A 15,595-nucleotide genomic window follows, 5' to 3' on the forward strand; every position below is an offset into this window, starting at 1 on the left:
TATGTCTTTGACCATTCAAGTGTGATAAACATCTTATGAATAATGATTGCTTTATAATAATTATTGACATAAGAATAAGGTAGTGTTTTTTTGAAATCATGTCCCCCCTTAAGCAAAATGTAGAAAAAAACATATCATATTTACATACATAATTTGAAAACACATCAGAGAACTAGATATTTACCTAACTATTGGAAAAAAACTTTTTGAAAAATATAATTTTAACATACGGATTTACGGATTCGAACCCATACCCCTGAGATTTGCGCCTACGTTCTCTACAAAATAAGCTTTATGCGTATTATCCAATTGCGACAAAATAGCTAGTAGTATTTACGATTCTTTCTTAACCGCTCACTAAATTGCGCATTTTTTTGGCAAATTTAATTTTGAAAAACATATTTTATAGTGGTTATATATTACTATTAGCGCAACTGTGGCACGGAAATGTGCATGTTGGTCATAATGCGTAAAGATTACAAAAAAACCATTGGATAATGAAGCAGACAAGAGTACGTGATGTGATAGAGGACGCTAAGCAGATGAAATAGCAATGGGCTAGACATCTCGTTCGGCGAGTGGACAACCGCTGGATAAATGCCATCATACAGTAAGATTCAGGGGCGCCCACAGGGACGCCTTAAAATCAGCTGGATAGACAAATTCATAAAAATCGGTGAATTACATGGCAGCAAAGAATTATTAGGGACTGTGAAAATTGGAGGGAGCTAGGAGAAGCCTTCATCTAGTAGTGAATCGATCCGGCTGATGGTGATGGTATATTTCTCTGAAGTGTTTTCAAATTATTCAATGATGAATGTTAAATTCTTAAATCTAGTGAATTATTCGTTGAATAAAAAAATAGTTTATTGTGTTATATTTTATTACAAACATGATAGTTTTTTCAACAAATTGCGGACATTCTTTCTGCTTAAATTATAATATTATATATGTAAGTAGCTCATTTAACTAATAAATACGATCATTATATTGTATAAAAATAGTTGTGCATTATAAGCAAATGTATAAAATATCATATTTCAATTTTATGATATACATTTGTCACTGTGGATAATAATTTAAAATTAATATTTTGTAAAACAACTAGATAAGTATGTAGGTATATCTGCAGGATAGTAACTAAATAATGTAAATAAATTAGTTTTTATTTATGAATTAAAAAATGTATAGAAAATTAGTTATTATCATCAGAATTTCATTATATTATACTTGGGTTTGCCAAACTGCCCACTGCCAAAAGTTGGTAAGTCTCGAAATCATGGTATGGAATAATTGCAATTTATAAGTTTGACATGCTCTATAAGATCAGGCATAATGCTAATTTCTGTATGCTTTATGTGCATATACTTTGTATTGGATGTTCTTGAATTTTCTTTCTAGCATACATATTTATATATAGACACATAATCCGTTGTTAACTCTGAATACCTAAACTATCGACGTATCAACTTTTGGCAGTAACTCGACTGCCAATAGGAGAATATATGAGAATAAGCGGCACCGTGGCTATTTTTGATAAGGTATGCTGGATCGCACACAAAAATAGGACAGTAGAACGAAAGCCTCAACTACCATGATTATTTAGGGATATAGATAGTAAGGTTAATGCTAAATTGCTATTATATAAATAAAACAATAAAACACATTTTAATAGTGGAATTATTTATAATTATATTATAAATATATATTAATAATATAAATGGATTTTGGAAAAGTTGTCTATTAACTCATTTAATATTTTGATAATAACTTGAGATTGATGATCATAAGTGAGTCCGATAAATCATGATCTTTTATGTAACTGAATGATAGGAGTACTGATTAATATACATAAAAAAAAATATAAACACTGAGCCACTTTGCCAACAACGATTTGAATTTAAGCCTAAATACGTATTGTAGAGGCAGTCAGTTGTTTGAAATGAAAAATCAATAAAAATTGTATGAATTCGTTGATATAAAGCAATACAGATATTAATATAATTAATACAGCAATATTTATAATATATTATATTATTACGTCGATAATAATTTTTAACGTGTTACCTATTAATTGCTGTCTTAGTTTATACAGGTTGGCGTCCATCAAAGCTAACTGTTCTTCCCACTAGTGTTTCCATAAATCTTAAACAAAAGTAAAAAAGTTACTGAATATTAACCTTTAATACATTATACATATTATGCATTATAAACTGCTAAAATATTTATTTTTAACTTGAATTAGTGATTTATTTGGATATCGACCAGTTAGCTTTGAATTATTTCTTTTAAAATTAGTATATTATATTTAAACATGAAAATATTAAGAAATACATGTAGAAAGGAAGATTTTTATATACATTATATTATATTTATATTCCGAGAAGGCTCTAATAATTCCACTAAGTTGTTGACTTTATTTTATTTTAAATAACCAAAACCACCACAAAATAATATTACTACGAATAAAATAATATTTTTGAAGGATTATATGCTTACTTTTTATCATCTGGATCTTATCCATAATGGTCATATCCATGATCCTAGGGGTACTTATATCTACTGTAAATCCCCTTGAGATGCCATTCTCTCCAGTGCCGCTAATTTTTAAATTTACAGAGTGCGTGTCCAAGTATGATAAGAACTTGAAATAGACGTATGACATAAGTCTTTGGTCAAGATCATTAGGGAAACTTCGTGCAAGTTCTGCGACCTTTTCAGCCGCTTGTGTTTTATTAGTGTCTTCTTCCTTCACCAGTGTAAGTCCGGGTAGTAGTGAATAGTCTCCCAAATCGGCGAGTTGCTCGATGAAAAAAACTGCATCTAACTTGAGGCACAGCAATGTATAAGCTACGTCACAATTTGCGCCAAAGGAACGTTTTAAAGTATGTGTAGGATGATCATCTGTTATATTTCTGATTACTTGTGACGTTATGGACGATCCATTGAATCCACTTATTTGCACAACCAAAATCGTCACCACAAACGTTAATTTCAGTTTTATTAAATCCATTTTCAATATTTTATCTGTTTGTTATAAGGATTAAGGTTCAACACTTTTATATTCACAATCGATAACACACTCCTGAATGTTGTTAAGTAATGCTTTGAATTTTCCGTAAACATTTTGCTTATATAGTGGAAAAAAATCTTGCAAAAGATGAATATGTTTAAATATTTTAAGAACATATAAATGCCGGTCTTAGATAGTAGCCAATCAACTTGAAACTCAAATAATGTAGTTTGAACGATTTTATATCGTTTTACTACAAAGAATCCTGTTTTCGGTAGTTTTCATGTTGTTTTCACAATTCATTTATAGACAAATTAAAATGGGCATTTTAACGATAGAATACGTTGAACCGATTAATATTTAAATTTTATTAACAGGCGGCACTGTTATAAGATATTAATACGACCTAGTATCCCTTTCGAAATGAATTGCTCTTAATAAAACAAATAAATTGCTTTTTTTTCTTTTCATATATTGTGTTAACTGTCAATTCAGGTGGAAATGCATTGTATTATTAATTTAATTTAATAAAACGCAATTTTTTATAATACTACTGCCATTTTTATTTAACATATGCACCAGTTTTGTCCGTTTATTGTATCCTATATAATGTTCGGGATTGTCTTATTGATTTATCATAACTTCATAAATTGTACATGATTTATTTTTATTTACTTTTGACTCATAATATTGTTCGAATTAATACTGCTTTTATTTAATAATGTATTATAATATTGTAAAGTTTTATAATTGAATTATCTACCAAATCATGTTATTTTAATATTGATTAATCAAAAATATTTGTTTGGTGATATATTAAAATGTGTTATTGTAAGTGTTTATTGCTTTATATTTGTGTTTTATGTTAATATTATGAATGTTTGGTTATAGTGTCCTTTTAATGAGGTATTATAAAAATAAAAATTATGCAATTTTATTCATTTTAATAAAGTGTTATTGACATAATATTATTTGATAGGATTCTTCAACGTATTGCTTGATTGTTTTTGTCACATTTTGTCAATTCGTTATACATGCATATTGTGTTGAATATTCTTTAGTTGAAAATGTCCCTCTGAGGCGGTCGAAACCGGTCCAGATATTAAATAAAAGTCGATAAAGTACGATCAAATTTCCGTTTCATTAAATTAAATTAATAATACTAATTAATAAATAATAATTGAATTGCTAGTTAATCATGATTAAATTCAAAGCCAAAGTAATGAATATGATCTCAAAAAATACTAGTCAAGTTCAACATACTATTTAATGTAAATAAATCAGAAATAATTTTTACGCCGGCATATTTTAGAGTATTTTTTAATTTGAAAAATAAATGAATGTATTTTATTTTAAATAATATCTAATCGACATTACTCATCAATGGAAATTTTAAAATCCAAAAACTGGGAATACTTTTTACTCTACGCTTTTGTAAAAGATGAAGAATTATTTAAATAAAACTATTTTTTTTGAAAAATGTAATTTATTAAAGAAAAAATAACAAAAACAAAAATAAATCATAACAAAAATAATCACAGAATAATGAAAACAAAAATAAAATAATAAAACAAAAAATCACAGAAAGAAAATAAAAATAAAAAAGACTAGAAAAACTTAAACCAAACTAAATAAAAATAACAAAAAGAAAAAAAAAACAAGAAAAATATGGTACAATACTTTAAAAGATAAGTAGGTTTATAGAATGAAAATTATGTGGAGATAAGAAAAGAGTCATCGTAGCCATGAAGCTAACGGTATGAAGAGGAGAATACAGCTAATGAGTACACTATATTGAAAGTTCAAGATAAACAAAAATGGATAACAAAAAAATAATAACAGACAAAAAATATATAAATAGTTAACAAATATAAATACTGAATCTTTCAAAAGTTTACTTAAAAAATACCATAAATTAATACATTTTACTACAGCCTCGTTTGATTTGATAATTATTTATCAATAAATACTAATCTATAATAAATATTATAAATATTAAAACATTTGAGCTTCAAATATATTAATAATAACCATATTGCGTATGTATGATTAAATGAGCAATAACTTATATCAGATGCGTACAGTATACCAACCAGAATGCAGTGTAAGCAAAATGAATACTTTTTACTGCTAATTTAATTTATTATACTTGACGAATGGAAATGTTTTTTATTTTAATGCTGATGATTGTTATTGTTAACGCTTCCTTGTAAATGTTTCGGTAGTGCTATATCAATGGACCTTCCATATCCTGAATGTCCATATCCCGAGTGCCCACCGTGGACATCTTCATGACTCTGGGAATGAGTTTGCGAGTGAGAATAGACCGGCTTAGTGACGATCTCGTAGGTAGTAGATTTGTGTCCGCCGGAAGTCAAAGATTTGAGGCCAATGATAGCTGATAACATCAAGGACATGAGAGCAGTCATCAAGGCTTTTCCGGCTAACATAGCAAGAGCGCCCATTCCTAAGGCTCCAAGTGTACCTATGAACGATGGACAACATTATTAGTACAATTATAAGAAACTACAAACTATTTAAACATTGAATTTGAATCAATTTTAGTAACTATTTGATAATGAATACGAGATCAAGATATTCTACACTATTTACCATTTTTTTCTTCTTCGATACATTATATATTATACAATTAAAATATAGTAAGAAAAGAACAATTCATAATTATTGTTTCATTAATTAATATTTAGAATTATAAAAAAATAAAAAAAGGTGAAAAAAGTATGTAAACACGAATGTTGGCGCTCCTTAATGCGAATAGAAACACAGTTACTGCATTGAGGTATGGCCAACAATAAATCGGCCATAGGTCATTCATCGTGTACCTATGTCACATCGTGTAGAGACCGCATAAATTCGCCCTGGTTAAGTGTAACATAAGAGCGTGTTAGGCAAGGCATGAACAAAAATGAACCATAAGTGCGAGTGAGAAAGAATTCGGCACGTTTATATTCTCCGCAGTATGCGTTAAAGTAAGATAGAATTTCTACGGCTGAATTAAATATTATTTGTACACATCGTCCGTAAATATTGGTTTAAATGACTCCGAGCACGTATTATTGTTTTTGTGTTAAATATAAAGTTGGTGGTAGTTAATTTTAGTTAATTTAGTAGAAAATATGGTTAACTATGTTGTGTTTAAATTTGGTAGCTGTACTAAGAAGCAACATGATGGTATAACGTTTCATAGTTAAGTTAATATTAATAAAATAATTATTGAGGTTCTACTGTGCGTTATACGCAAGACACACGGCTACATATAACTGAACAATACACACTCTCTTGAGGTGTTAGGAAATTATATTATTGTTGAATAATAATAATATAAACCATACAATAATTTTAAAGTACATAATTCATATTTTATGTTTAGTCAAATAAAAATGATTACAGAATTTTTGAGAGTGGAATAATTCAATGCTGAATTTTTTGTGATACTATTATTAATAGGAACATGAGTTCTGGTCAAAACATATTAAAAGATGTTTTTATTATTTTTATAAATAAAAAAAATAATAATACTGTAATATATACATTTCATGGCAATTAAGTAGGTTGTTTTATTTACGGCATGAATGTTTTTATATTTCGACAATAATATTTCAAACATGGACAAATATATTATTCAACTATAACCTTGCTAATATTATAAACGTGTCGATACATTTGATTGATGCGTTGTTATGATAAAAAGGAAGACACGTGATTAAACTAACTTAATTTTTTTTTTTGGAAGAATATTTTGAAAGTCGGGTAGCATGATTAATGCATCTTTGACCGGATTCGAAATAAGAATGATGCACCTAATGGTTAGTTGATATGATAATAATGCACCCAGACACGAAAACCTAATAGCGCTTTTGTGTTTGGAGAAAATTTATTTAATAATGATGTATTTTTGCACAAACGCGCCACTGATCTAGAGTAATAATATCTTGAACAGAGATTTCCCGTTATTATTATCATGGTATTACTAGTATTTTTTTATAATGCACCACTGACACGTAATATTCAGTGAATTTAGTTGTAAACTGTAATGTGAGAATTAGCCGGGTCGCACATTTAAGCTCGTCTCAACTGCAAGACGTCAAATATGTCGATGTGATTTTCTTGATATTTACAAAACACATGTAACCTAATGTAACTCCAAAAACTGCTCGAATGTGCAAGCAATAATTTTTATTCGACTTGGAGGGCAGGTATAATTACAAATATCGCACTGAAACATGTGTAGAAAAGACTATTTCATTCGTTTGTCTATACGCACGGAAGCAGTTGAAACATGCGACCAATTTTGATTTATGACTAAATACCAGACGATACGATTTTCAATATGTGACAGGGTTTATATTATGTACGGTAAGTAAGTGTCTTGAAACAAAAGTCTTTACACCCTTTCAGACGTATAAAGTAATGTAACGAATGATAAGAACCCTTCAAAGTTGTGGTGAGAAAATCACAAATGCACAACCCTCGGCCTGGTTGTTAAAGAAGTGTACTAAGTTGTGCAATATTTATAGTTTCCCTTATATTATTGCTACTTTGGTAGTGCTCGGGTGAGGTATTTATTTTACCCTGCTGCATGACTTTATTAATTAATGATCTACGACTGTTATATAGAAAACAGGTTGTAATACCCAATCAGATAAATTAATAAAGGGGTAGGAATGACTAGCAATTTCTTTTTAGTAAGTTAGTTATAATTTGATGAAACATTTCTCCTATTGTCATGAAAATATAATTCATATGTGGTGATGGTGATTTGAAATCTGGTTAATTGCAATAATATTTAAAAATAATTTTTTTACTACATGGGATAATATAATGCATAGCTTTTTTTTTATTTTTAATAAGCATAATTCAAGCTAAATATTATTATATAAAGCTATATAATATTATATACTATGTTCATATAAAAAATCAATGCTTTAAACAGACATTATGGGGACACTGACTGTACACCAATCACGACTTGATATATTATTATTAATATGAAAAAACAGTTATTTACTTGTAATTAAATCATAAATAATATGACGTCAAAAATAGTAGTAGGTGTAGAAAATCAGCACAACATGTATTTTGATGTTTTTTAAAACTAACCCGTGTGAAGAAGGTACCTATGTGATTTGAAATAAATAGACCGAATCTACTAAGGATTTTTTAAGTAACGTAGATTATTTGGTGCGAAAAATGACAAAGTATCAGAAGGTTGGTATACTTTCACTTACCGCAATTTACAAAACAATAATGGTTATAATCGGAATATAAACGATAGAGTTTGAAAATAATTACCTGCAAGGCTAGACGTATTTAGAAAACTCAAAAAAAGTGACTGATTTCGGTATAAGAATTTTAACAAAATATTTAAACTATTAGAAGCGTATTTAATAAGAAAGTGTAACATTAATAAAGTATTCTTAATCGTGTTGCTCATTATATGTAGTTGAATTTTTAAATCGGTTGTTAAAATAACTATGAGATATAATCACCAAAATAACTGTATAATATTTTTAAATGTATTGTACGAACTGCAAATGGAAAGAATTAAATAGAATATAAAATATATGTAATAAAGCCTATAATCAGCTTATTGAATAATAATAATACATCGTTAATACTAATTTTTGTTGTAACTGTGACCAAAATATGCATGACTTGAGTATTTTCTTCGCTATTCTGGTTATTGAAGTTAACAATATTAAGGTTTATTGTAATAATTAAAAACATCTAGTGACGGAATGCAAAATTTTTGTTCAATGGCAAGGGAATTGCAGTAGATTGCGCTGGCTGGAGTAGACCAATGCTCGCGCTGAGCGTAGCGATAATTTAAAAAAGAAGAGAAGAAATATAGGAATAAAAAATCATGTTTTTAGATAAAATGTAAAGTATTTTTGGTATTTGTAATTAGTGATATAAATTTCTTTATAAAATATATATTTTTATATTCTGTTATTTACTTTAGAAACCATTAATAGTATTTATGACCATATTTAATAGGCATTGACATTAGAATGCGATAGCGCAATTAAATATACATGGAAAAAATACATAGTAAAAAAAGATCGTTTCTTAGAAGGCTCAATGTTTTTTGAATGATATATGTTATGTATAAATATTATAACAGACTGAAAAAAAAATACTCGCTTTAGTAGAGAAACTACTTTTCATTGATAAAAATACCAGATCAACAGTTCAAGGAACTCTCATTTTATAATTATAAGTATATTGTCTTTGAATATATATTATAGTTTTGCTTATTGTTTTAACATATGATATATGTATTATTTAATTAAACCAATTCGAATTGTGTATTTTCTATAGCTGTCTCCAGTAACTGTTACATTTATATTTAATGATAATATAGTTTTGCTATGTGCTAATATAGTTTTACTAATAACATCTGGTGACAGAATACGAAGTATGAAATTAAATTGAATGTAGTGATAATTTACATTTTAAAATTATTTAATAAGTCAACACATAGGTAGGTGTCAAAGAAATAAAAAAATATGTTGTAAGTAGGATCGTTAAAGAATTTTATGGGTATTTTTTTTATAATTTAAGTGTTATTTATTAATTTAATTATGTAAAATGTGTTATGAGAGGTTTTAATTATGTTTTATTGAATTTACAAACATGGATTTTAATTGAAAATAAAAATATGTTTAACTAAACCTTTTTATTTACTAATTGCTTATTGAATGTGATTTGGTGTTGTGGTTGACCTAGTGTTTGAATCAAGAAGTAAACTTGGGTTTGTCTCCACATTAATTATTTAATAACAGTTGATTATGATGAAATTATTGATATCTCAAGTGCGTGAAGTTCATCTATTGTACGTACCTACCTGTGACAAGATGTCAAGTAAACGATAACATGGGCGTATCAAAAACGGGATATAAAAATCGAGTTATGTTGTTCAGAACCATAACAAAAGACATCGCTCCGCTAATAAGCATGTCTTTTTAAAAATGAGACACGTCGTCTAAATATAAGTACGTATGAACATTTAATTAGATTATTAATTAGCTTATTTTGTATAATATTTAATAGATTTTTAGTCTGTCGTTATAAAAAACAGGTAAATATGGATGAAAAAATTGAAACATCAACTTTACCTTTCTTGTAAGGATCATTTTGCAAAATTTTAGTATTTTTTTATACGTTATTATTATTCTATTCTGACTATGCGTATATATATGGCTTATAATTGCTAAATATATATGTATACTATAAATTCAGGTGTCTTTAACTAATTCTGGAAAATGTGCCCATATTAGGGATGAGCTATTCTTGATTCATTCAATAATGGAACCATACTTTTGTAATCTTATATCATTCGTCCTATAAATCGTATATTTTCTGTTGATGGAAGGTAATAATATTACCCATTTGAACTTCCAGGTGGAATCAGAATTTCATATTTTTTTCGGTATATCGTATTTATTCTTGATAATAACTTTAAATAATATTCAATTTTGAATTGGGAATAATTTAATGAATGTTTAATATTTTTAAAATATATATTATTTTAGAATTAAACTGAAAAATATGTTACGTTATTAAAAGCTAAATAAAGATATTTAGTGCAGTATTACACATAGTATACGGTTTCAAGAACGTATTTATATATACGTCTATTTTTTCTACACCACTTGGAAAAGCTCCAGAAACGTACATTATTAAAAATACCGTTGAAAAAATCTTGGACCGAGTGACATTTTAACCCACGTCTTTATATCTATTTCATATATCAGACGCTGATGCCTATATATGAATAAAATTTTAGTATTGTTATTAACATTAAAATTACAAAATTTGATTACCAATATTGACGATTTTCAAAAATACCGTACAAGCATAGTTATGAAGTATCTAATATATTGCATAAATGGTACTCTACTCAGTAAGTAAATTAGTAAAGCTCTCGTCCGGTTTGCAATTAAACTGGTTTTGAATCCCACTTAGTTTTTGAGAGTTAATGAATATTTGTTAATAAGTTACAGAATATTTGAAAAAATAATTTAATTAAGACGTTATTCTTTTCTCTACGTGTATTAAACACTTAAAGATGAAAATGATAAATATTATTTAAATGAATATTTTACATTCGTAGCAATAGGTAAAAATATAATTCATGCGTTATTTTGATGAATTATTATGTAGATATAATTTGTGAAGCATTAAAAAATAAAAACATAAACATTAAATCAAGAGAAAGTATGAAAATTAACCATTCAAGTGATAGATCTTCATGCACTAAAGAACATGGCCATGAGCCTAAAATATACTTTTATTAAAATAAGATGCATAGTCGCTAATTATAATATGACAAGCGTTTACTTTTTTGTGCATAAAAAAGCGAAGAACTCATTATTTTCGGAATGTAAAGATTTATTTGGCGTGAAAATGGTTAATTCAATATTTTAATTAAAATTTTGCTAAGATTGACCATTCCTCAGATGGAGGAATCATTGAGCATATAACATATATTTTTAATGTACAGAATGATTAATACTATTGGTAAAATGGCGAGGAAGAAACAAGTTAATAAATACCATTGCAGAATTTTAATATTTTTTTCGATAAAACACATGCATACTATTATATAATACTTGAGATGAAGCATATAACGTGGTTTTTTTTAATCAGAAACGTAAAAGAAATTCAAAATATAAACATCGAAATTTTGCATATTATATTGACATTGAAATATAGAAGAAAGTGATAATTCTTTAAAAATGCATACTATTTATTTATTGGCAACGAATTATTAATTTAATCATTTTTTTGTTTAAATTTATAGATATTGAAAGATTTTAAGGTTGCCTAAATGAAAGATAGTTATCATTTAAATACAATATTTATTTATTTTTTAATCGTCATAACAATGTATAGTTCTAAAGTAATGTGAACTAATTTTTACTGCTAATTGATTTAATCACTCTTATTATACAAGTTTCTGAATAATATAAAATTGTATGTAAAACCTTAATTTTGACGTTTTGTTTATAATAAATATCTACCTACGCTTTCTATATAAAAATTCTTACATACAAAATTTATAAAAACAAGGATAATATTAACAAAACCTTTTGTGATATACGTTTAGATACGAGTTTCAAATACGCTTTACTTAGATAATTCATGTATTGAAAATTTTATATAATGATGAACATCATACTTTATATACTTACTTAATGGAATATTATTTTATCAAACATTTTTTATTTATATTAGATTATGTATATTGTCTGCGATTAAAAATCAAATATCAGTAATCTAAAAAGCAATGATTTAATTTCAAAGTGAATACCTTTCATCATCATTGCCATGGCCATGAGTCCACCGTATCCTCCCTTTTTGCCACCGCCGCCGCCGCCTCCGAATCCACCACCTCCCTTCCTGGCTTCTCCAATCTTTTCAACAGCTCCATCATCCAAAAGCCTTAGTCTCAAAGCATGACTATCTAAATAAGAGTTCAGCTTATACATTAAGAAAGAGTCCAATCTCTTCTCGGGGTCGTTCGGGAAGTTCCTTGCGAGATCAGCTACAATTTCTGCAGTTTTGGTTTGGTTGGCATCTACTTCTTTCACCACTGATACTCCTGGAAGAATGCTTAAGTCTTTTGACTCAGACATTCTTTCAATGAACGAGACAATGTCTAACTTAAGGCACGTAGGGCTGTACGTCTTTTCGCAATCTCTCGTAAGTGATCTCTTCGTGAAGGTTTCTGGAGATTCCTTTTGAACATAGCTAGGAGGAGGCGATTCCAATCCATTGTGATATGAAGGTTCATTGGTAGATGCACAGGACGTTCCGTTTATTAAAAGGAAGGTTAAGGATGTTGCAATTGACAAACGCGTTATCCACACCATTTCTATCACGTTAATTAAAAACTGCGGTGATAATTACACAATTTCACGGTAGGATTTTTTTAACAAAGCTATATTGCTTTGGTAGTATGTATTTTGAATGCTCGCGTTTGAATGATGTCTTCTGATTTGAAGTGTTCTGCTTTTATAGTGAATTGGTTCAATCTGCGGCAGTGATAAGCGCAACAAAAGTATTAAAACCGCGAGTAAAAAAACGTCCAAAACAGCGACAATGATTCGGCGGACGGACGCTCCAGAGTAGAAAATTTACAATACTTTCGTATTCAAGCCAAGATTTTTTCTAATGATACCTATTGACTAAATGCATAGTGAAAATGATCGTGACATTGAAAAGTGCTCCGAAAAAATTCTTTGTTGACAAGTTTCGGAGTTACCGAAAATTGAGAGTGTCTACCATTAAAATGTGGACAAATTAAAAAAAAATGCATAACTGATAAATAATTTACGCAAATATTGACAACTAATAATAGTCACATATATTTTGTTAAATGTATTAGCTAGACACGTACTTAAAATTTTTTTCTAAAGCTTAGGTATGCGTAAAATTATTCTTATATTATGATAACATGCAGTTTAGAATATGACAGAACAGAGTTAAAAACAGAAATAAATATATATCCGTTTTTTATACCATGATTATTACCGTTATAAGTCACTGTTAATATTTAATTTCAATGAAAATATATTCTATTGGATAAAAGATATTATAGAATCGAAAGAAATTAATATTTTTTAATTTCTTACAATATAAAATACAGATACTGTGATATATCAATCACGTGTATATAATGCCGGATGATTTACCAGCATTGCGAGTTATGCACGGTTTTTAAGAGTACCAATAGAAAACCTGGATGACTGATTGCGCCATGGGAGATGATTGCTACCCAAAGTAACTGGAAAGAATCGGCGCTGGAAAGTCAAGAAGATTTTTGGAAGAGACCATAAGTCTCCAGGTTCAAATAAAATTGTAAATACAAAAATAGGTACCATTATTTGAGCTTAATTTTTTGAAATTTTAATGGAAAGTAATCTTTAACTTTCGAAATATGGATGTAAAAATTCATGCTCCACAAATTTGCAGCATTATAAAACCACGATAAAGGACTGGTTAAAACGCTAATATTTTCAATATTTGTTTAAGTTGAAACCTGTTATTTCTGATAATACAATAGGAAGAGAATTTACGTATTTGAGATGTGGTACTGGCAGAGGATGCTCAAAATTCCATCGACATCCATGACGTCACATGACAAACATAGATCTGAGCACCATGGACAGAAGAGTGATCTCTGATGGCGTCTAAAGGAGGAGGTCGTGAAAGCATGCGCCTTCAAAATCGAGTGACACTATGAAAAAAAGCGATTGAATTAATATATATAACATAGACCAGCGCATGATCGCTCTAGCTACAAGTAAATTATTAGTAACGCTTGTAAATTCACCGATCACCATCCTTAGTAATGAGACAAAGGACATGGAGAGATATTAAGTTACGAATATAAAGGAGATGTCTAAGATGAAAATGACCAAAAAAATACTCTGGACAGTAGTTGGTATACTTTGGGCATATCATGTTGAATCACGAGAGATATCATCTTTTGCATCTTATTATTAAAAGGAATATTTCCAATAAGAAATACTCTCAAGAATCTCAGAGACTGGTTTAAACGCAGCACTCCATCCGTGTCTATAGCAGCAACACAGAGAACAGATATGGATATGGTACAGAAAAAAAGGAAACCTATTTATTGTTGTCCCTATTTATTATTATAATTTTCCATGTTTTGTTAAATTAAAATGTATTGTGCAGTAATTAGGTATCGGATATAATTAAGCGGGTATCCTCAAGAAGATTGATTGGTACGAATGGGCTAAAAGTTATTATAAAGATGCGGAGACACAAATGAATTAATCGCGTGCTCAGTCCCGGTCAAGAACATATTATATAATATTATGCATTAAGTATTTCCCATTCATATTGGGAAACAAAAATCCAATATCATATTTTGTTAGTATCAGAATATATCAAATGTTTGTATATTAACGTAAATGCCCGGAAACATTTTTGATACAACTTTAGAACAGTTTGTATACAATCTTCATCGAAACAATATAACATGGTCTGGACTAGACATAACTTACCGTACATTACATGCATTAGCGATAATATGCTACCTATAATTAATGTATCGTTAAGACTAGTATCCTGTATACTTTTCCTGGGAGACTTCTTGTTGATAAAATAATACGCTGGTATGGATTCATGGTAGACTAGTGCTGCCTCTCTAGTGCAAAATAATATAATATATGGCAATGTCATTTTGCATTGGTGTCTATGGTTTTTTCTGTTGTCTTTTATACTTTGACGCTATTACACACTAAGTGCATACCATCTCTCTTTTTGGTCGTTACCCTATGATTGAAGATCATGATCATCCTGAAATTCAGCAGTTTTCTGAACGAACAAGAATCTCCACACATCTCGGTCCTCTGTTACTCTCAGGGCAGAGTGAAGGCTAGCTTTACTAAACTTCCTCACTTGGTCACTTCAGAGTGCCAACCACAGAAAAGAAAATGAAGTTTTCTGGTGCCAACAATCTTCCTCAGCACGGCTTTGCTTTCCTTGGAAGATACTCGAAGCCACCAGTCACACCAGGTTATT

At 28.8% G+C, this 15,595-nt stretch overlaps 1 protein-coding gene across 1 annotated transcript; it reads right to left on the reverse strand.

The window, feature by feature from the left end:
- Positions 1-5,187: 5,187 nt before the first annotated feature.
- Positions 5,188-14,257, reverse strand: Osi16 (DUF1676 domain-containing protein Osi16). Its single transcript, XM_085954837.1, has 3 exons — positions 14,189-14,257; positions 12,351-12,726; positions 5,188-5,498 (listed from the first exon to the last, which is right to left on the reverse strand). Exons 1-3 carry the CDS (start codon positions 14,255-14,257, stop codon positions 5,188-5,190), a joined length of 756 nt encoding a protein of 251 aa, XP_085810963.1.
- Positions 14,258-15,595: the final 1,338 nt, after the last annotated feature.

Source organism: Rhyacophila brunnea, unplaced genomic scaffold, assembly GCF_057557595.1.
Source record: "Rhyacophila brunnea isolate RB1 unplaced genomic scaffold, BYU_Rbru_1.0 scaffold_4, whole genome shotgun sequence".
Lineage (NCBI taxonomy): Eukaryota > Metazoa > Arthropoda > Insecta > Trichoptera > Rhyacophilidae > Rhyacophila > Rhyacophila brunnea.